At 38.3% G+C, this 22,150-nt stretch overlaps 1 protein-coding gene across 4 annotated transcripts in view; it reads right to left on the minus strand.

Annotated features, from left to right (window-relative positions):
• Window positions 1–8,211: 8,211 nt before the first annotated feature.
• LOC116759197 (T-cell receptor gamma chain C region C10.5) overlaps window positions 8,212–22,150 on the minus strand; it is a 28,609-nt gene continuing 14,670 nt past the window's right edge. For 2 of the 4 annotated variants that reach the window (XM_032642630.1, XM_032642631.1), the window contains 3 exons: window positions 14,196–14,573; window positions 10,350–10,385; window positions 8,212–8,822 (listed from right to left, as the gene is read on the minus strand). In XM_032642630.1, the coding sequence (XP_032498521.1) occupies window positions 8,680–8,822; window positions 10,350–10,385; window positions 14,196–14,573 (557 nt within the window). In that variant the 3' untranslated portion in view covers window positions 8,212–8,679. Of the gene's footprint in view, window positions 8,823–10,349; window positions 10,386–14,195; window positions 14,574–17,460; window positions 17,505–22,150 lie in introns of all 4 variants that reach the window. The other 2 variants (XM_032642633.1, XM_032642632.1) reach the window with 2 other exon arrangements.

A 22,150-nucleotide genomic window follows, 5' to 3' on the forward strand; every position in this document is an offset into this window, starting at 1 on the left:
ACAGAAAATGAAACCAAGAAGTACCAGCCTGGGTAAATCACAGATCATGGAAGAGCATGGGTGGTTGGTGGAATGTCAGGGATTATCTTAGTGCTGCAAGGAGTCCTGTCTGCTCTTTCCTCCAGAACAGAGTCCTGAGCGTGGACAGAGAAGCAGCACCTGAATCTTCTGGGCGTAAGTTTCCCAACTCACATAGGAGCTAATTGGAGGAACTGCATACAGAAATAATGGGGAACCCTAAACCACAGCCTAGAGTATGTTTGATAGCAATTACGTGCCTGTGTAGAGCGATGTTTTCTTTCCATTAGCTGTGACTCTTTGAAAGTGAGCAAAGTTGGTTGTGGTTTAACTGTTCTTATTTCCTTGTGACACCCCGTCTACCCCTTGCACAGTCCCAACCAGCAGGGGCCGGTTTGACTTTGAGCATTTTCCACGAATCAACCACATTCGACAGAGCACACGAACAAAAGAAGCCTGAGAACCAGCCACACCAGCGCCCTCCTGCCACTCACGCTGTCACCCTCACCACCACCGCCCTCCCGTCTCTGCATCTCCCAGGCCAGGGCAGCCCAGGGCGAGTTGGGAAAGGAAGTTGCTGAGAAGTTGGAAACCACAGGAGGCCCTGCGGTGAAATCAGCTGCACAAAACTTTCAGAGATTTGCAATTTTTCCATCTTGCCTTTCTATGCTTTCCCAACGTAGAAATAGTTACCAAACTCCAAGAGGAGGGCCAGGTACTTGGGCTAAAGAGATCTGCTCAAATATCTAATTTAGATAGTCTCAACCAAGGAGACTACCTAAATTAGATTTCATCCTTCTTGTATCTGGTTGCTCTTGATTTGTTTCCAAATGGGAACCTCTATTTGGTTTTCAAAAGAACTAGTTTCACGGAAGCTGAAGTGAATTGTAAGCACAGAAACAAACAAAAAAACAGCTTCCCAATTTTAAAGGAGACAATGTTTTAATTCTAATGCATAAAAAGGATTTTTACTTTAAAAGGATCAGAGAAAATAGAAAAATATACAATCACTTATTTTTTCACCCACCTACCATGCAGTGAACATTGTGTTTTGTGCGTGCCTGTAGAAATACACAGACACACATATAAATGAGCATCATACTTGTTACTATTGCCACCCAATAGAAAAAAGTGATCAAAGGACTGAACAAATATTGCACAGGAAAGGAAATACGAATTGACTTTATATAAAGAGATGCTTATCCTCACTCACAGAAAGAGAAAAACAAAACCACAATGAGATAGATGAGATACTGTTTTTCACCTGTCAGATCAGCAGAATCCTGACCTTTGACTGCACTCTCCCAGCATTCACCTACATTGTGGTACAGGTGCAGGATGGTGCTGTGTCCATAATAGGCAAGTTGGCCATAGCTGTCAAAATGACCAATATGCACGGTCAAAATGACATAAAACACTATTATAATTTCAGCATCTTTTGCAATAGCAAAAGAGCGGAAATCAGCCAATGACATATCACGGGGGCACTGATTTTCGTAAAGTATTGTAATTCACTAGTGAAATATCACACAGCTGTCCATGTGTCCCCAGAGACTGACATGAAAAGAGCTCTAGGTTGTATAAGTGAGAAGAGAGGTGCAGAAGAATGTATATTGTTTACTACCTTTGTGTCTGAAGCAGGAAATTAGAAGACGTATACACGCATATACATATATGTTTCATTTATTTATTTATTTTGTATGTTCATTTGCATTTGCTAAATAAAAACTGGACGTGTGCAGAGGAAACAGAAGTGTGACCTGTAAGAGGTAGGGACGTAGATACAGTGGTTGAAGCAAGGTTTCTTAATGCAATTTCTGGAGTGTTTTTTGATTGATTTGGAACCATGTGGTGGTATAATCTAACAATTTTACTGGAGTTTGCTAGGCATATTAGTTTTTCAACAACGCTTCCTGACTAATTCTCCATTTCTTTAAATAATGTACATTTTTTTGGAAGATGCATAGTAGTCTGTCATATGATGTCCTTTAGTTTATTTCTGTAGTTGAGAATTGGGCATTTGGGTTACTTTGGGCTGCTGTAAGTGGTGCTACATTTGATGGACATCTGAGCACATAAATCTCGGTACATACATTTTGTTTCCTTAGGAAATTGATGCGTGGATGGTAAGATCAGTTTCCAGGTGAAGCACGTTGTACACTTGCGTAATGGGCTCTGCGATGACTCCTTTCTGCCTGAGATCTGAGCTGGCAGTACTGGGACTGTTTCAGTCACTTGCTGCCTCAACCCGGCTGCACATCAGAATTACTGAAGGGGGCTTTTTAAAGTCTGATGCCTGGGCTGTTATGAAGTCTGGGCCTTAGTGATTCTTCTTTCCTCCCTCCCTCCCTCTCTCACCCCCCCTCCCTCCTTCCCTCCCTCTCTTCCATTTATTTTGAGTTATAATTAACATTCCATGGGTTCCCAAGAAGACAGCAACTGTTATAATGGATAAAGCAGTAGGGCTTAAGTCATGCAGACCTGGCCCATGCGAACTATGGCACTGCTCCGTATTAACTTGGGGTATATTTCTTAGTTTCTCTGGGGCCTGGTGTTCTCATCAGTGAAATGAGTGTCATACCTGATCTGTGTTTTAGTGAGAGCATCAAACATGAAGCAAGCAAACTACCCAGCAGAATTCCTGATGCTCACTAAGTGGTAGGTACTTGCTATTATTCAAAGAAAACAAACGAAAGCAAACATACAAAAAGCAGCCTAAGAGACCATCACAGAGACCATGCACTCACCCAGACTAGTTTTCATGGCTAACAGAAATGTTGAATTTCTAGCTTTTTGGCTGAATTATACCAGCTTGGTGTAGTATTTCTAGTTATCTCTTTTTACTCAGAATTTCTAATTGACAATTATATATGACTTTGAATAAATAAAGTGGGAAATCCTGTATTACTTAATCATGGCCTGCTAGATTGACAGGAAGCCTTCAAAAACTGAAGTCTGTGAGGGAAAGAAATCCAAAACAGTAAAGAGAATTCATAATGGGAAAAACTTTGAGAATTGCTGCCTTGAAGTTTCCCTTTTGTATACTTGAGAAGTGTATGATGTACTCTAGTTCTATAAAAACAACTGACACATGAGCGTTCTAATGTGGAATTGTATCCATCTTTGCCTAACTTTTCCATTTCACACCTGCAGATGCAGCCTGCTGTCGTGGTATATATTTTATCCAACCAAGTGTCATGGACTTTAGTCACAGAGGTTCTATCAGTGGTTGGCAAGTCAGTGTATAAAAGTCTTCCCGGCAGGAAAAATTTGGGGGCAGGTTGGCCTCTGACCCTTTAATTGCACGCACAGCCTAGGAGCAAGGAGAGGAAACGTGGACAAGGAAGGAAATTTTCCTGTTTTAACCGAAAGTAAATGTAACCTGTTTCTATGATAGCAGCAACTAATGTAGAAGGTAAGAGCAGAGCTCCAGTAGCCAGGCTGCTTGGGTTCAAATCCCAGGTCTGTTTCTTATTAGCTGTTTTCACTCTAGGGACCCTCCTTAACCCTCTCTGCCTCAGTTTCTCCATCTATACAACAGCGATAATTGCACGTGTCTTGTGAGAGTTAGATAAGTTAACAGGCACTTAGACCAGTACCAGAAAGCCTTTGCTAGTATTACTTCATTGGGTTATTAATCATTGAATTTGTACATTGCCATAGAAATCTGAAGTGACTTAATTTGAACACTTTCTTCTAAAGATGGGTAAACTTAGGCAGCGTGACATGGTCAAGGAGAAATGACACAGCTGGTTATAACAGACCAGGAAGTGGAGGCTCTAGTGATGGGATGTGAGGTAGAACCTCTGGTCCAGGGTTCCTCCCCCAATACCACACTGCAGCCACGGTGTAGTGGAAAAGGACTGGACCAAAACGATGTATGCCTTCCTCCCACCTCAGAAATGCTCCTGGACATATAAGAGGCTTCCACAGGGAGATTCTGAGGATCTCAGGGCCCGTTGAGCCTAGGGGAGGAGCTGTGGTGTCAGGATACTCAGAGCACCATCCAGTGTCCTGCTCTGCCTGAGAATATCAGTCCAATCCGTTACACCCCCCAAAAGAGCAGTTACAAGTCTAGACACACTCACAGAGTAAGGCAGGATTTCCGTGATGTGGACGATAAAGGGAACAGCTATGGTGATTCCAGAGTACGTACGTGAGGAGAAGACAGGTGCACCCACAAGTCCTTTAGAACATTCTCCCCGACTCCTCGAAGGATGTCTTTAGTCAAGAAGCAGTGCGTGTTTCATTTTGCTGTGGCTTGTTCTGTGTTTGTTTTTCCCAGTAGAAAGTGAGTCAAGGACAAGCCATAAGATCCTAGGAAACAAAATATGATCTCTGAGTTCAGAGAGCCCTGGCTGTAACTGACTATTACTTACAAAATAGTGACCAGGAGCAGAATACTTAATCTCTCCAATCTGTAAACTGTGGCTATAACTGTACCCTCCCGCAAGGGCTCTTAGACGATGAATGGGATTCCTGGGGAATTGTTAAAACCGAGTCCCTGATCCATCCACACCCACCCTGTCTGCAGGGAAATGAGATTAGAGATGATCCTCGGTGTGTCTGCGTGTGTATGTGTGGAATCTGCTGTTTTTACAGTAGAGCTACTGACAGTAGATGCTAATGTTGTCGAGGATGTGCATGGACCAAACATTATTAACTCATCTAATCCTCACGCTCCAGGAGACGGGGCGCTGGTGGATGCTAATGTTGTCGAGGATGTGCATGGACCAAACATTATTAACTCATCTAATCCTCAGGCTCCAGGAGACGGCGCTGTAACTTCATTACACTCATGAGGAAATGACAGCACTGAGTTCAGATCGCTGCCTGAGATCACACAGAAGTGTACTAATAAAGACCCAGGGCTCTGTCACTTGAATTCATCAACCAGGTCAGAAAAAAAATTCCTCATCCAACTCCAGTCAATACTTATTAGTAAAAGAATGTAGGATGGCTTTGTAGTTAAGTATTATTTTCAAAGCAATGAATTGTCTGGCTCCACATTAAGAATTTAATTACACTCTACATCTGTACTTGTAAGAGTTGCCAGATTTCTCTTGGCAAACCAGCAACCACATTAGCACTTAACCTTTTCTTAAAGGAAAGGAAATGTACTTAGAAGTGACTAGGATTCCAAAATGTTAGTTAGAATCAGCAGGGAATTAAATTTGTATATGCTCTTTATGTGACAACCTACTGCTGAATTGCTGAAGAGCTGAATCAGCTTGCTACCCACTGGTAGCTTTTAGAAGTTTCTCTCTTTAGGGCTTTTCCACCATGAATCACTAGAGAAAGCCCCTGTCCTGTTGCCCCAGTATTGTGACAGGAGAAAGCCCCTCGGAAGCATCAGGAGGCATCAAACAAGAAAGTTGTGCATGGTGTGAGTTAAGGATACGATTTCATTTTGTTTTCCTTATGGGTAACCAGTTACCTCAGCAGCATTCAGTGAATGATTGATCCTTTCCCCACTGATTTCCTCCATTGCCATCCCTGTTTTGTGTAGGACTTTATATGAATTGGTCTCTGTTCTCTTCACCTTTTTCCCCCTGTTTATCCTTGTACCATACCACTCTGTCTAAATTATGTAGTTCTGTAATAAATCTTGATAGATTGAAGGGCCATTCACCACCCCACCCACACTTACCTTATTTATATTCTCCAGGACTCTCTTGGCTACTTTTGGCCCCTTTCGCTTCCATATAAAGTTTAGAAACAGCTTGTAAAATTTCACAAAATACGTTTTGTGTTTTCACTGGACGTGTACAGGATCCGCAGATAATTTTGGAGAGATCTGACATCTTAAAAACATTAACTATGCCCTTCCCAAAACATGGTATTTCTTTACTTATTTCATTCTTCTTTAATGTCTTTCACTAAAATTTTATAATTTTCTTCAAAAGGTTCCACATTAAATTTAGACTTAATTCTAGATTTTGTAGATAGATGAAAGGTAGATAGAGAGGTGATAGATAGATACATAGATAGATGCTAGTTAGATATAAAGAATTACTATGTCACATTTTTGAATTTCATTTTCTATTTTCTGCAAATATGTGTAAATGCAAATATCTTCTATATATCAATTTGATATCCAACATCTTTGTTATGTTCTTATTAATTCTAATCATTTCCTATTGTTTGTTTTGGAATTTCTTGTAAACAGTCATATGATCTATGGATAGTGAATTGTGATAGATTTGGTTCTTCCTTTCCAACTTTTATGTCGTTTATTTACTTTTCTTCTGTTATAATACTTGCCCAGCTGATTTTGCTTAGTATTTGCCTAGTAGATCTTTTTTTTTTTTTTTTGCGGTATGTGGGCCCCTCACCGCTGTGGCCTCTCCTGCTGCGGAGCACAGGCTCCGGACGCGCAGGCCCAGCGGCCACGGCCCACAGGCCCAGCCGCTCCACGGCACGTGGGATCCTCCCGGACCGGGGCATGAACCCACGTCCCCTGCACCGGCAGGCAGACTCCCAACCACTGCGCCGCCAGGGAAGCCCTGCCTAGTAGATCTTTTTCCACCCAAATGCCTTTACATTTTGATTGTGTCATATACAAGCAATATATTGTTGGATTCTGTTTTTTATATAATCTATTATTTTTGAAACGCTTACTGAGTTATTTGGATTCATTACTACGAGGTTATTTTGTGATTTATGTTTTCTCTTTCGTCTCTGTTTTCTTACCTTTTTTATTATTAATTTTCCCCATTCTATTTTTCTCCTCTCTTGCTTTTTCTCTTTAGTGGTTGCCCTAAAGAGCTTCAATAAGGGAATTTAACTCAATACAATGTAAAGTTAAATCAATATAAAAGCAAAGCCTTAGAACAGATCATTTCTCTCTTGATTATAATTGAGATATTATTTTCCTTTATATAGTAATTGTTTATTTAGATTAACATTGCATGCCATATTTTTGGCTTATAATTTCTTGCATCTCAGGTGCCTCCATTCGAGATCACTTTTTCTTTCTTTTTTTTTTTTTTAAATACTTATCTTAGAAATTCCTTAATCTATAAGTTAATATATTTTCTTTTGTCCTGGAGAGGTAGGCTTAGAGGATAATGAATTTTAAGTTGACAGCAGTTCTCTCACAGGAAGTTGAAGCTATTGTTTAATTATCTTCTGTTTTATATTGCTGCTGTTGAGAGGTCAGGTTTTAATCTGATTTTTGCCATTTGTAAGCAATTTCTCTCTTTTCTCTGGCTGCTTTTAAAATCATGTTTTTGTCTTTGGTCCTACAGTTTTACAGCAACTTGACTAAGTATATCTTGCTTTTTATTTATCCCATTTGAGATTGATTAGACTTCCTGAAACTGAGGATTCATGCCATACAACAATTCTGGAAAATACTTAGCCATTATCTCTTTAAATATTGTCTTTCCTCCATTCTTCGTGTTCTTTTCTTCCAGAAGTCCATTTGTAAGTATGTCAGATATTTTCTTTCTTTACTCCTTTTTTTCTAATCATATAGATATACATATTTATATATTTTCTACATGTTATATGTGAGATCTATCTATCTATCTATCTGTGTGTGCATGTAATTTATTCATTTTTAGATTCTAGCTTATAAATTTTTTCTACAGTGCATGACTTGTTTAACAATTAAGTTTCCAGTTTACTGTATTTTTCAATTGAGTTTAGTTGAAAATTTTGTCCGATCATTTTGATAGTCTCTTGCTCTTGTTCTTATTCTTTAATTATATTTATAACAGCCTCTCTTATTTATTAAAAAAAAAAAAAGACCCAGGGTTCAAACTCAAGCCCTCTGGGGTCAGAATCTGTGTGCTTCACCCCCCGCCCAGTGCCCCTCTGGTGTCGGTGCAGTTCTCATGGGGTCAACGTGAGGATCAGGAGTCAGTGCCTGTGAGACACTAGTACAGATCTGAGCACACACGGTGCAGGTCACGCTGGCTTGTTATACTGTCATCACAGGAACGTCCCAAACCAATGAGTCTGAATCCGGTGACCTTTGAAAGTGAAGGAACCCGGGCACCTTTGTTTGGTGGTGGGTGCCGTTGGAGCCAGTGCCCCAAAGAAAGGACTATGATCAGCACCTCAGGGAAGGACTCAGAAATGCGGTGTGACCATTATTACAACCAGCACTGGATTTGATAGCTCGGTTGTCTTGCTGTTCCTTACCTTGGTTAGATTTCATGAGATTAAAATACACAGACAAAAGTGGACTTTTGATTTGTTTTTTTATTTTTCATGTCTCTTATGAAAATCAAAGGACAGGATTCAAGTGGCAAAGCTGGTGGCCCCAGGGTGGGTGGCAGGGAGGGTGGGGGCCGTGGTTTGGGTGGAGGCGCTGAGGGAGGAGAAGGGAGCTGCCCGCTGTGTGCCCTCAGGAGGCACGAGGACTCGGGGGCAGGAGGACCTGAGGAGGTTGTGGGGACAGTGGTGAGAGAGGCTCCCCTGGGCCAGCCCTGGGCCCTGCCCCTGAGTAATGGTAGAATTCCCTGTTATGGAGTCAAACTGTCTGCTTGCCCAGTGGTTTGAAAAGCCCTTACACAATAATGGCACACAGAAGAATACACATGTGAACTGAAATAACCCAAACCCAGAAAGGAAGCCCAGCTAGATCCTCAGCAGACACTTTTAGAGACAAGAGATGATGAAGGAAAGGTGACCCCTTTGTGGTGCCCTCTGTCACGAGCTCTTCCCATGGCCGCAGACGGCTGTTCTTCTACACACACAGAAGGAGATGATGAAAAAGTAGACCAAGCTCTTGAGGAGGAGAAGGAGGTAGGTGTAGCAGGCAAAGGTGTTCGTGAGCTGCAGCTGCAGGGAATCTAGGAGAAGACATCTTGGTTAGTTTCACTTGTTCTTTTGAGAGGCTAAAACAGTGATGGGGGAACGCATCACAGAAGTATCAATGAGATTCGTATGAGGGGTACAAATCAGGGAAATCTGCTGGTGTTCACAGTGGGGTGGTTGGGGGCTTAGTCAAGAGAACATTGCACAAAGTGGAATAAACATTTTAATCCAAATTCTCTGAAACTTTAGGATCTCGTGCCTCAGTCACCTGTATTTTCTTTAACATCTCTCACGGTGGCTAGGATGTTATTAGGTAATGACACTTCCTCTCCTATCAAGTTTTCGAAGACATATGATGTGAAGAAATAATTAACAACAGTGATGACGGGCCTGACTTGGCTACTGAATGGACCACAAGGCTGAGTCCGTTCCTGGGGAAATTTCCCTTTTCCACGCTTCATCTTCATAGAGTCAGAATTCCAGAATCACCAGCACTTGGTGTGGAAAGGGATCTCAGGAGGTGATGTGCTCAGAACTCATTGCCCTCAGTCAGCTCAGGTGTTAGGTGAGTTCCAGGCCCCCTGATAGGGGGAACGAAAGAAGGATCAGCAGGGCCAGAGCCAGTGCTTCTAAATTCACTTAGAACCTTCATGTAGGGAGAAAGGGCCACCAACTAGTACTGATTCTGTGCTAGCTAAATGGATACCCTATTCTACATATGTGACCTCATGTCTGCAATAACTGAGTAGGGTGTAATTGTTCCCTATTGGCGGATGATGACTGTGTTGCTCAGAAAATGTAAGGAATTTACCCAGATTCATGCAACTAGTAATGAAAGAACTGGGGTTAAAGTCCAGGCTGTGATAGTGGAAGCTCACGCTTTTACACCCCTGCCCACTCTGTCTCAGGGCTTTGACCTTGGGATTCTTGCTCTATATTTATACCTTAGAGGAGGGATAGAGAACTGAGTAAGCGCATGAACCATTGATTCAAATGGGTTGGGTTGAATCCGCAGCTAGAGCTGTGTGGCTTTGTACAAGGGACTTAGTTAATTGTAGCTCACTGCCCTCATCTGTAAAGTGAGGGGAAAATATTGTATCACCTCCTAGGAGTATTATAAGCAGTAAACAGGATATGTAGGCAAGACACAGCACAACACCTTGTGTATACGAAGCTCTCAGTTAGTGTCAGTTCATGTATTAGGTACTAGCAAGGGCTAAAACTTTAAAAAACAATCTACAAACAACTTGATACCGCGTTTCCCTAGTCATTAGAAACACAAGCCACGCAAGTGGCGGAAATCCACTGTTGAAATAATTCAGAACCTATCACTGCACCCCCTAATTTAGAGTCACGTCACACCAAAACCAGCATTTACTGTGTTAAGGTGACTCCTAGGAAATGAGGATAGATTTACTTAAACTATCACTCAGTCTATTTCTGCAGCATCCAGACATTCTGGTTTTTCTACCTTAAACCAAGGAAGTTCAAAAGTTAAATTTATCCAGAGGAAAAAAATGTGCTGCAGCATGGCATAAAGGAAAACCTAGACAAAAACTTACCACTTCCTTTTTTCACGCAGGCATGTGTAGTGACCTCTACAAGAAATAAGAGCAAGTATTAGTGAATTGTTTATATCCATTATTTGACAGTGTGCATCTCTGTGTGTGTCTCTGGATAGACAGACTGATAGAATCTGCCGAGAGAGGAGAGAATCATTAAAAATAAGATGCCTACAATCCGGGAATAGATGGTCTGGTTCAATGTAATTCAGTAGATCTAGTGCATATACTGTTTTCTGTATCTGAGGATGTTCACGTTCATGAAGGGTACATTTTTGTTTTTCTTTATTACAACTGGAGGGTAATATCCAAGACCATCTTGGTTTCCTTCTGTGTTCGCATCTCCTACACCCCAAAATGATCAGGAAATACTGTCAAAAGACAAATCGTCAGAAAAAGCAGCTGCTCTACATCTTCAGCGCCCACTGCTGACATGAAGGGATGCTCCCAAAATGGATGCATCCAATCCCAGAATCTACAACAGAATCTTATGTTTGAAGGAGTCTGGCTTAGGTAAATTTCCCATCAAAAAAAAAAGCAGTCAAACCTTTCCAGATCACACATACCCCCAGTATCCCCAACTCATGTATGTGATTTTCTGCAGTTGTGGAGTTTGTGGACGTCAGGATAACAATATAAATGAGGCTAATAGCTAGTGAGTGATTATTGCTGTGCCAGGTACTTGCTTAAATGCTTCATATGCATTATCTCCTTTAACTCCCCGGTGACACTGGAGTGAGTTGTATTTGGGGGTATTGCACGGTACAAAAGAGGAATAAAGATTAGAGGATAAGTCATATCAGTGATGACAGAGTGCATTCAAAGGATGGTCATGGGGGATTAAATGAGATAGAGTAGGTGGGAAGTACTTTGTAAAAAATAATCCATAGAAATACAGAGAAATTAATCTATAGAGAGACAACATAATCCCGCCATGGTGGACACTGAAAACATCTTCTTTTCCAGAGATCTTAATTATTCTTAACAAATGAAATATTTATTACAGGAGCTCAGCATTTCAGATCAATTCTTTCCAGGATAGAGAGATAGACCAAATCATATTTCTAGTTAATATGAAAACCTGAGGTGAAAGTTGTATTTATCTACAATGAAAAAAAAAAAGGCAAACATTCATACAAAAACAAAATTTCTTAAAGAAAATAATAGACTGTTGGATGGAGGAAATCAGAGACACTGAGGTTGTTTGGTTTATCCTTTTCCTCCTACATTCATACAAAAACAAAATTTCTTAAAAAAAATAGTAGACTGTTGGATGGAGGAAATCAGAGACACAGAGGTGGTTTGGTTTATCCTTTTTCTCCTAGGTGTGTTTTTGTACATATGATATGGTTCTAGTTTATGATATGGTTCAGGGAGATCTTTAGTTCGTTTGCTCTAAAAAATGGCTTCAAGGTACAAGTATCCCCTATTTTTCAAAAGTTTACACCACTTCGCTTTTACGAAAGACCTACATTAGTACCTATTTTTGCTAACAGAAAGAAATCTGAAGAGGATTTTCACTTTTACGAGAAAAGGTTAAAAGCAAAAATAGCATTTAGTGTTTGTTTTGCAGCCAGCCATGATAGAGGCAGCGGGCGCTCCAGCAACGAGAACAGCATCGCCAAGGGACTACACTCAGCATTTCAGCATCAAGCTGCCATAGCTCTGAACTGTATCTGTGAGCATCTGTGCCTTATCTCCACTTACTTTGCGCATCTGTTAGCAAGATCTGTCTTAAGATGATTGCTTCTTCGCTTTATGCCTTTCATCTTAGGAAAGGTTTCATAGGAACAATCTACTTTCAGGTAGAGGGTAAACCTGTGTAGACTTTGGGGTAAATCCCAAGAAGTTAAATGTTAGTACACTCATGTTAGATGTTAAAATATACTTAAGAACTGACTTTAATATGTCTTAAAAACCTCTTTCTTTTCCTTTCAGTGAATTTATTTATTATAAGATAAATAAAAATCACTTATCACCATGCATTGATTGAGGTAAAAACAATAGCATAAAAAATTTTCATCATAAAATTTGTGTGAATATCCTAAGTTCTCTTTCTCAATCAAGAACTTGGACCAGATTACTTTTATGAGCCTTCAAGATCACTTCACTGATTTGTGCTTCCATGTTATTTTTTATCTTTCATTAAGACAACAAAAACAACAACCAACAAAAACTTCTATGAAACAGCATTAGGAATTTAGTGTAGAATGACATTGACAGAAATGCCCTCATTTGCTATGTTGCACTGAGAAGCCCATGGAAGACATTTATTTCAGAAATGAAGTGCCAAGTAAAACGCATTATGAACTGGAACTTCTCTCCTTTATGATCGTCATCACCATGGAACTTATCATTTTGTTTTTCCCTGATCACTAGCAAAATCAAAACCTAATAAGACCTTTAAGCCCAAGGTTATGTTAAACTTACACTTTGCGTATTTGCTTCCCCTCTGTTTCTTAGCTGTAGAAATAGAAAATTAGGGTTGTTTTTGTAATCTTACTCTAGTTAGTTTGAGAAAAGCATATCAATAAATATGATGAATGCATGAATAAATACATCAGTGTTATGGTTTGGAAAGCAAGCATTTTCACTGACGTTATTTTATGTGCTCTTCATCGCAGCCCCAGGACAAAGCCAAGGCAAGTGCTCGGATGTAATTTGATCATTGGATGAACTCACGATCTGAGAAGATAAAGACTTGCTTCAGAAATTCAGACTGCTACACACCAAAATCTCTGCACAGTTTTGTTTTATGCTTGGTTGCCACTGCTTAAAAAGTTTTCCTAACCACAGAGAAAAGAAGTGATAACAAAATGGTTTCTTCTGATGGGCACTCTGGGTCCTTTGGTCTGTTAGGTGAACCCTCAGGTCATTAAGTCCCGAGTCCAGTGAGTTAAAGGACCACTGCCAGGGCCAAGGTACAGCCAGCCCTCTGCCCACACTGTGCGGATGTGCACAACATCTGCATCAAAGGGTCTCCTTTGGGACATCATGCCTGAATCATGAGAGACCCTGAGTGATTAGGAAAAGTGTATATTCTCTTTACTGTACTGCATCCTCCTGGGACAGTAATTCACCCGAGAGTGTTCATCCACACATCCCTCCAGGCTCGGCACTTGCTAGGGCTGCAAGAAAAGTTTCTTGAGAGGCGTTTACCAATGGCAAGAAATACATTCATTATGTAAAATGGGAGTAAGTCTGTACACTTTAGGCTCACCCAATCTTCAATTACAAAATTTTAGCTTAAGTGGTAGGTAAAACACAAACCTCAGAAACCTAAGACCATAATAAACATGCAGCAGGAATTATTCTACGTTTTGTTGAGCCATGATCTGGCTTCCTCATACGAACACCATTTTGTCATTTAATAACTCATTATTTCTGGGTTATACTTTGAGTAAAGTAAGAGTGAAGTGAGAGGAACTCTGCTTGCTGAGTGGAACCTTCTTGAAAGATGTGTGATTGTTCTTATTTCCTGATCAAGTAAGGTCATCAAAAATGGAATCTCTCTTTGTGCATTTATTGTGTGCTAAATTGATAGGTACTTTGACATGCGTTGTTTCATTTAATCTATACAGCAACCCTAAAATACATCATTGTGACCTTTATATTTCAGGTGATAAAACTGAGCTGAAAAAGCTTCAGTAAATTTTTTTCTTTTTTATGCTTCAAAGCCAATACAATTTTAATTTTGTGGGGAAATAACAGGACATTTATGCTACCATTAAATGTAACAACATTTAACAATTTATATTTGTTTTTCATTAATGCTTGATCATCAATGTGGGGTATTTTCTTTGAAAAAAGAATTATGGGAGGTTATGTTTCTTTATAATCACATACCTTTGTTAATTGAAGGGAAAAGAATCTCTTGATCAATTCCACTTTTATTATTCTCAATTGAAGGGAAAAGAATCTCTTGATCAACTCCTCTTTTATTATTCTGGTGTTTGACAATACATACGAGTTCATTATCCATTGACCTTTTAGTCACGGTCAGCCAGCTGAATTTCATGTATGTATCATTAGTCTTGATGATATTTCCCTGCTGGGATTCCAGAACTCTGTTGCCATTCTTTTCTTTCCAATAGACCTTAATGACATCAGGGAAAAACTTCTCGAGAAGGCAAAGATGTGTTCCAGCCTCATGGAGGTTTATTTCATCAATCGAAGGAAGAAATATAGTGGGCTTGGGAGACATGTCTACATCAAGGCTTCTATCTGTAGGGGATAATGGAATAGAATTGAAAAGAATTATTAGAGAAACATAAATATTGTGTGGTTTGGAACAACCTAGCTTATAGTAAAAGGCAGAAAAGCTTCCATTGAATTAGTTCTCATCATGGCCTTTCATCCACAGTAGATGTCTAGGTACTTATTATTGCTCTTATTTTCAATGGGAAGAGATGTTCAAGAGGTTATATAACCTGCCCAAAGTCACAGCTGTTCAGAAACAGAGGCTGGCTCGCACCTTGGCTTTGGTTCCTTCTCCACTTGCTAAGTTGGAATATGACTTAAAACTGCCCCATATCAATGCTTGGAACATTCAAGAACAAATTTATCTTCTTAAATCTCTTTTGTTCTATCATAGTGGAGTCTGTTTTAAGGGGGATGAGAGTGGGTGGTAGGGTTGGGGGAGAAGACCATGTAACTTTGATGGTCTCTCGACAGGTAAGAATCTTTAGTCACTTCTAAGCTATTTCCCTTTCCTATCCTGTGTTTTGTTACCACGCTCTCTTTGGCTGGTTAATACATTCTCATGTCCTGCATCTCTGTGGAACCTCATTCTTCATTTAACTGATTCTGGAATGCACCATATTTATCTTAATTCCTAAATAAATAAATGTCAGGAGGGGGTTATCATTTTAAAAGCAATATACAGTTACTTGTATTCATGGGACTCTACCTCCATCTGTATCTGACAATCTATCAAGTTGAATTTTGAGCTTCAAATGTGGGTCCCATGCTCAGTTCTGAAGTGAAGAAGTTCTCCTTGTTGATTTCTAATTTTGTACAACTTCTCAATGTCACATCTGAACCACTCCAGATTTTTGAGGAGGGCAATATTAAAGTTGCACCTCCAAAACACTGCCTTGAGTTTAGAAGTAAAACAGCAATACTTCCAATATTTCTGTTAAAATATATTATTTTTGGAAATGCTTTTATATTTACCTTACCAAGTAACGCACTTGCAGAATTTTGTTCCACTTTAGAAAATGTTCATCTAGAACGCATTTTATTTTGGAATTTCATTTGAAGTTGAAGCATGACTAAAAAGGCACCATATTTTGACTTTTATTGTCTCCCCCCAAATTTGAGTCTACCCTGTTGGGCTGCTGAACTGTTTTCAAGCTCAAATATTTCTGTGTTTACGTCTGCTGAATAAAGAGTATATATAATTAGTGTAATGTTAAAAGTTATGGTTCCCGAGTTTTCTTGCAGACATAACGTCAAGATATGTACAAAACCATCACAGTTTGCAAAGGCTGTCACTTGAATGCTGGAATGTTCTTGATTATACATTTATTGTTAATATAACAACTGAAATTATAAATGTTAGAACTCTTTCCAATTTGATCTTCAACTGAAACACTAATGCTTTACTGATATTGTCTTTTGACTAGTTTGGATTTAGTTTAATAATTCAATGGGCAATTTCTTAAGAGAAGAACTGGATTTCTCCATTGAGCAGAAAAGGAAAAATATTCTTGAGAATTTCTGCCTTTGTAGCCAAGTTCCTGATTTTTATCATAAATCAGTAAGCAAACAATGTTGATTTTTTACTCATACTGTAAATATAGTTAGTTCACAGTGTGCTTATTTTAATTTTATACATCTCAATTTTAGCACAAATAATATTTGATTGATTATAATAATGACACTAAAAATTTCTCCAACTGTATATGTACTTTGTTGATCTTGATTTACACGTTCTATTTTGTCTTGTCACATTTTTAATCAAATAACTAATTACAGCTAATTTATATTTAAATGAGAATTTCAAATTTATGACATTTCTAACTACATTTAACTGATTTTACATATCGATCATTTTCTGTATGAATTTAATTTTTTTCCTTATAAACATGAGTATGAAACTCAAACTTATTGGCTATAAATTTTAGAGGCAATAAATATTGGTGTCGAGATAATAGCAATTGAGATAAAGGATTAAGATTTATTTTCTTGTTCTATGTGCCTAAAGTGTTCATAATCTATGTTTACAAACATAGAACAACAACAGAAATGAAAAAACAGACACATTTTAATCCCATTTTTCTTGCTAAGTGAGGAAAAATTCTGCTAAAGAGAAAAAAGTATGTCTAAATTCAATCCTTTTGTGTGAGTGGACAGTAAAATAACTTTTCATTTGAGCAGTTAGAAGTACAACTGTATTCACTGGAGAATATCTGTTCTGTTAATATTATAGGCTGCAAATAACTCTATCCTGGACACAGTTCTCCTGGAATAAGTTGTAGATACACCTATCCAGCACCTATGATGAGTTAGCCAATGTGCAAAGTACTTTATTCACACTGTCTCATTCAATTCCAGCACAACCCCTGCTCGATACATACTGTTATCCCATTTGTTCACACTGTCTCATTCAATTCCAGCACAAGCCCTGCTCGATACATACTGTTATCCCATTTATCTGTAATCTCAGATTAGGAAACTGAGGCCAGAGGATCATCTCCAAGTTCACATAAGCAGTAAGTGATGGACCTGGAGCTCCAGCTCAGCCTGATGCCAAAGCCCAGGCTCCTTGACAACACCCTTTCACCATCAGCAAAGTAATACGTCAACTCACAAAACTTACCTGTAATAGCAAACTGCAGCCTTGGGTCAAACACTTTCATAATAATTACATACGTATGAGCACTTTGTGTAAGTCCACATGGACACAAAGCTAATTCCTATCACAGTATGTGCACAGTGTTATCTGTGCTGTCCTTTACTATACAGATTTGTTTTAAACCACTTCTAAGGTTTCTACATTTAAATACCATCACAGCCCTGTTTTTTCTAAAGTTTCTTAACTATTACTCTAACTTCTTCTTCCCTCCCTCCAAAAACTTGAAAAAAATTGCATTCCTCTGATACCTACCTGTGACCAAAAGTTTTGTCCCATCGCCGAAAATTTTTATGTATTAATTCCACAGTGATTCAACCCATATCAAAAACTTTAGACTAATTTAGCTTCTCTGATTTCTTCAAATCCTAGTGGAACTATAACAGCCTGCTATTCAAGAGACCAGGGCTCTGTTCCTGGTTCTTTTTGCTCTTAACAAGTTCTGTGTCTGAGCTAATCAGGTAAACTAAAGCCTTTATTTATGTGAAAACAATGATATTAATGTAAATCAGTTCATCATCCCTACCAGTGCTGAAGTGAGACCGAAATAAAACAAGATCTGAAGAGCAATTTGATTAAAAATGCTACAGAAATGAGATTATAATTATTATTATCATTATCATTTTATTAGCAATTTGTGATGATTGTGTGGTCCAATATGACATTTTAATCTCATGGGACCAAATCATGCCCTTGCCTGACGTTATCTGCTGAGGGTCACCATGTTATGGTGCCGTATCATCGATGCACTGGGAGTATAAACTGGGTTGGCTTAAAGACCATTTCTTCCATTTTATGGAATGGATATTGAAGTCAATGTCCATGCTTTACATCACTTTCCTCCTTCAAGACTCCTGCATTGAAGTCTTTTTCTAATTTTATGGTGGGAAAACATATCATATTTGAAAATTTGGTGTGCTTCATTTGATCAGTTAACAAAGGGTATGTATTCTACTACATGTTCCCCTACCTTCCTTTTTCTTTTTTTATTCATTTCTTTTTACTGAGATATGACTGACACATAACTCTCCTACCTTTGAGCATAAAATCTTACCCTGTGCTTCTTGCTAGATTATCAGAGACCTTTTTCCTTCTGCTTCCCTTAGTGCTTTTGATCTTCTATTCTTATTTCATGCTCTGCCTCTATATATGTTTGCTCTGTTAGGTCTTCTCAAATAGATTTTGCAAACAAGCGGTTTAAATAAGTGACAAATAGTTTGTGCATTATAGGTTGCTTGTTTTTTCTGCCCTAGGGGTTCATAATTAGTAAGATCTAACTCCAGTATGATATGAGGTATGGTAAAATATGTTTACTAATCCTAGTTCTGTGATATAGAAGCAAAACATGCAGGATTCCAAACAGACCAAGGGTGCCAGAACATAAGGTGAGGCTTTTATTCTCAAAATTATCCCTCACAAAACAAGGGGCTGCCTATGTATCAGTGCCTGTGCAACCATTCATATTAAAAGATACTCTTCTAATACTCTGCTCTGATTAAAAAGTACTACCTGGACAAGATATCAACCTGAAAGGAACTCAGTTAAAGCTGGTTTGGGAGTATTAATATTACCTGGTAAAAATTATTTGGGATTGAAGTCTCTACAGTTTGTGCTTACCTTGCACATGTATAGAATAACAGAATAAAATTTACAAATGCTTTCCTTTTATTTTATAAGTGGGTAATTATTTCTTTGAATGAAATACCCACTGGCATCATCGTATGGGGATCACAAAACAAACAGACCCTGAGATGACTTAGTAAGTTGCTCTAAGGTAGATGTTTTAGGTGCCTGTTTAGGGTCTGAACAAAATTTTTAATGAAATGTGCGGGCAAAAAGCAATATTTCTCAACTGGTTTTGTATTGACATAATTTTTAACTTTCAGGTGTAATCCAAATAAGAAATTAAATACTACAATTGAATATTTGACTTTTGTCTATATCTCTATAAGCTTATATGTTCAAGTTGCAAAAAAAAAAAATATTTAAAAAAAACCACTTTTTTTACTTCCAGATATTTCTACTGCAAGATGAGAGAGTACCTTATATTCAGGCTAATAACATTTGAGATAATGCTTATTACATTTTACCACTTTTAGAAACAGGTAACAATTGGTCATAGAAACTGAGAGAATTTTTAAGTACCGACCATTTGTTCTAAAATGACCTAAGACTAGACGGTAATTAATACATTGAGCTGCACTCCTGATTTCATAAAGAATTCCAATGAGTAAATGAGTAACAATTTAAATTCTGGAGAGGAATTGATCTTTTTATCATAGACCACGTCCCAACATTTGTGGTAGGTAATTTTCATTTTTCATTTTGTTTAATCCTCACAACACCTACTCGAGACGGTTGTTGCACAGATGGAATAAGTGAGTAGAAATATATAAAACTGTTAACAGTGATGTGTCTATAAAAATTTTTAATTTTTCTTTATTTTGGTATTTTTCAATTTTTTCCCGCAATGGGCATGCATTATTTGCATAATTTTTTAAAGCACTAACCAGTGAATCAAATTTTATTTGCTAAAGGATCATCATACAGAAAGTGACAGAATCAAAGTCCATATTTTTCCCTGCACTACACACTACTAAAAATCATTTTTCAGGACACTTATGAGTTATATTTGGGTCACCTTTATTTAATTTGATTGCTATACTTTACATTGAATAGACTCAGTTGAAAAAGGGAGACCGGAATGTCGCTTTTCAATTTACAAATTCATTTGTTCATATGATCACAACCACTAAAGAGATCAAAATATATAATTCTTTCATTTTTTTCAATGCTTTATCAACTTTGTGAAAATTTTTTAAAACTTTCATTTCCGTGGATCTCATAGGGTAGGAACGTACTTGAGAGATGTTCCCCCCTCATCCAGGCAAAATTTCAACTTTAAGGCAAATGAAGAGGGAATAAATTTACTGGATTGAATTTAGAAAAAAAAAATGCACCTTAAGACATGCTTGAATATGGTTGCAAAGTTAAATATCTTGCTACTTGATACTAATCATTCTCTAACTAAATGACAAGTTGAACAATATTTGTCCAATTTTTCCATCAGTTATTTCTGGCATCAAATGAAAAAACCACCTAAGAGTCTTTGAAATTTTCCAAGACCCAATGAACCTAATGTGTCCACCACTGAGGGACTCACACTTGGTCTAACTGGCTAACTCTTGTCAATGTCCTCTGTACTAGGTCAGGCAGAGAAGGAACCAGGCAGATGCCAAGGACCTGGATGGAGTCACCGACCTCTCCAGAGACCCCACCCTGATTCGTGACCAAACAGGGATCAAATCCAAGAATTCTGGGCCAACACCAGCACTGCAGTGTGCAGTGCCTGTATTGCTTGCCTCCCTCCCCTACCTTGCTACAGAATTTAAAGAATAGTTACCTGTAACAATGAGCTGTGTTCCAGACCAAACACTTTGACGCTCTTGCCATGTGTTAGCCCACTATCTAAAAAGCCTTTGTAGAAAGCTCCCTCTCGGCCTGCTTTAAAATTGTGCCCATATTTTTTCAATATTTGTATACATATATTTAAAAAATGGCCCTGCTAACAATAAACAAAGGTGGAACTCAAGCAAAAGCACATTAGGTACGAACGTGGTCAAGAATTGAAAAATTGAACCTGCTCTTATTGGGCATCTTGGGTTATATCTGCTCCCATCTCACCTCACGTACACTGGAGAGTATGATTCCATCTTTTCTCACCATTTTGCCTAAATCTTCTAAATATCCTCCCTTAAAGGGTTTTCATGTATAAAATCAGTTCATGCTTAGGGTATACAGTTAATGTTTCTTTAATTTCCAAAGTTGAACTAGGAATAATGTATTTGATTGTTTAATAAATGTCTATTCATTACCTTTTATAGCTATTTTGTGATATATGTGTATTGACAGGTAGGTATCTGGGTTAATTCTAAAGTAACTTCTTTCCAGAATCCAATCCTCGTTCAGTAGACCAGATGAGTTGTGGCAGGAGTATGAATTTTTAATGATGGCCTCTTAAGCTATTCATTGCTGAAAGACTGCTCCTTTCTACCTGAAAATAACCTTATGGTTTCAAGGGCATTGAAATAAAATCCTCCGCTGCTCATCAGAGAATCCTATTCAGTTTGGTATTTCTCAAGCATTTGGTACCACCTTTTCTGCACTATTTAAAAAAATTTTTATTGAATATTGGAGTATAATTGATTAAAAATGTGTGAGTTTCAGGTGTACAGCAAAGTGATTCAGTTACACATATACATGTATCTATTCTTTTTCAAATTCTTTTCGCATTTAGCTTGTTACAGAATATTGAGCAGAGTAGGTCCTTGTTGGTTATCTATTTTAAATATAATAGTGTGTATTTGGTATCTTTCACTCCCATCATGTCTGGAGAAGCAGCTCTAAGTTGTGCAATTTGCTATAATTCTTTTACCAGATTCAATATTTTTAGCAAATTTGATGCCAATACAGAAGGAAAATTGAGTGAAATGGTGTCAAAATGAATTGCCGTTCTATAAAGATACTCTAAGAATCATATTTTGAGTATTTAATAATTGGATATTCAGTATGACTTACATGATCTTTTCTGGGAGGAGCAAGGTCTTTTCGGTGCCATGATTAGAAGCAGAAGCATTATTTTCACACGTGAGTATTAATACAAATTATGAACTATTACTAATTAGGTAGTCAATTACAAAATCCTTTTTAAAGGTCAGAATACAAAAGATTAAATGTTCAGAATATAAAAACATGACGTTTAACATCACATAATGGTCCAGACCCTGCACTTTGGAATCAACAAGTCGCTATTGGGTCCCAAATTTTGCCACAGTAACTAGTCATGTGCCTTTAGGCAAGTAACTGAACTTCTCTAAACCTCAGTTTCCTTATCTATGAAATGGGAAGAAGAGGATTCCTGTTGAGGAAGGAGATAAGGCACTGA

This window comes from Phocoena sinus, chromosome 9 (genome assembly GCF_008692025.1).
Source record: "Phocoena sinus isolate mPhoSin1 chromosome 9, mPhoSin1.pri, whole genome shotgun sequence".
NCBI classification, from domain to species: Eukaryota; Metazoa; Chordata; class Mammalia; order Artiodactyla; family Phocoenidae; genus Phocoena; species Phocoena sinus.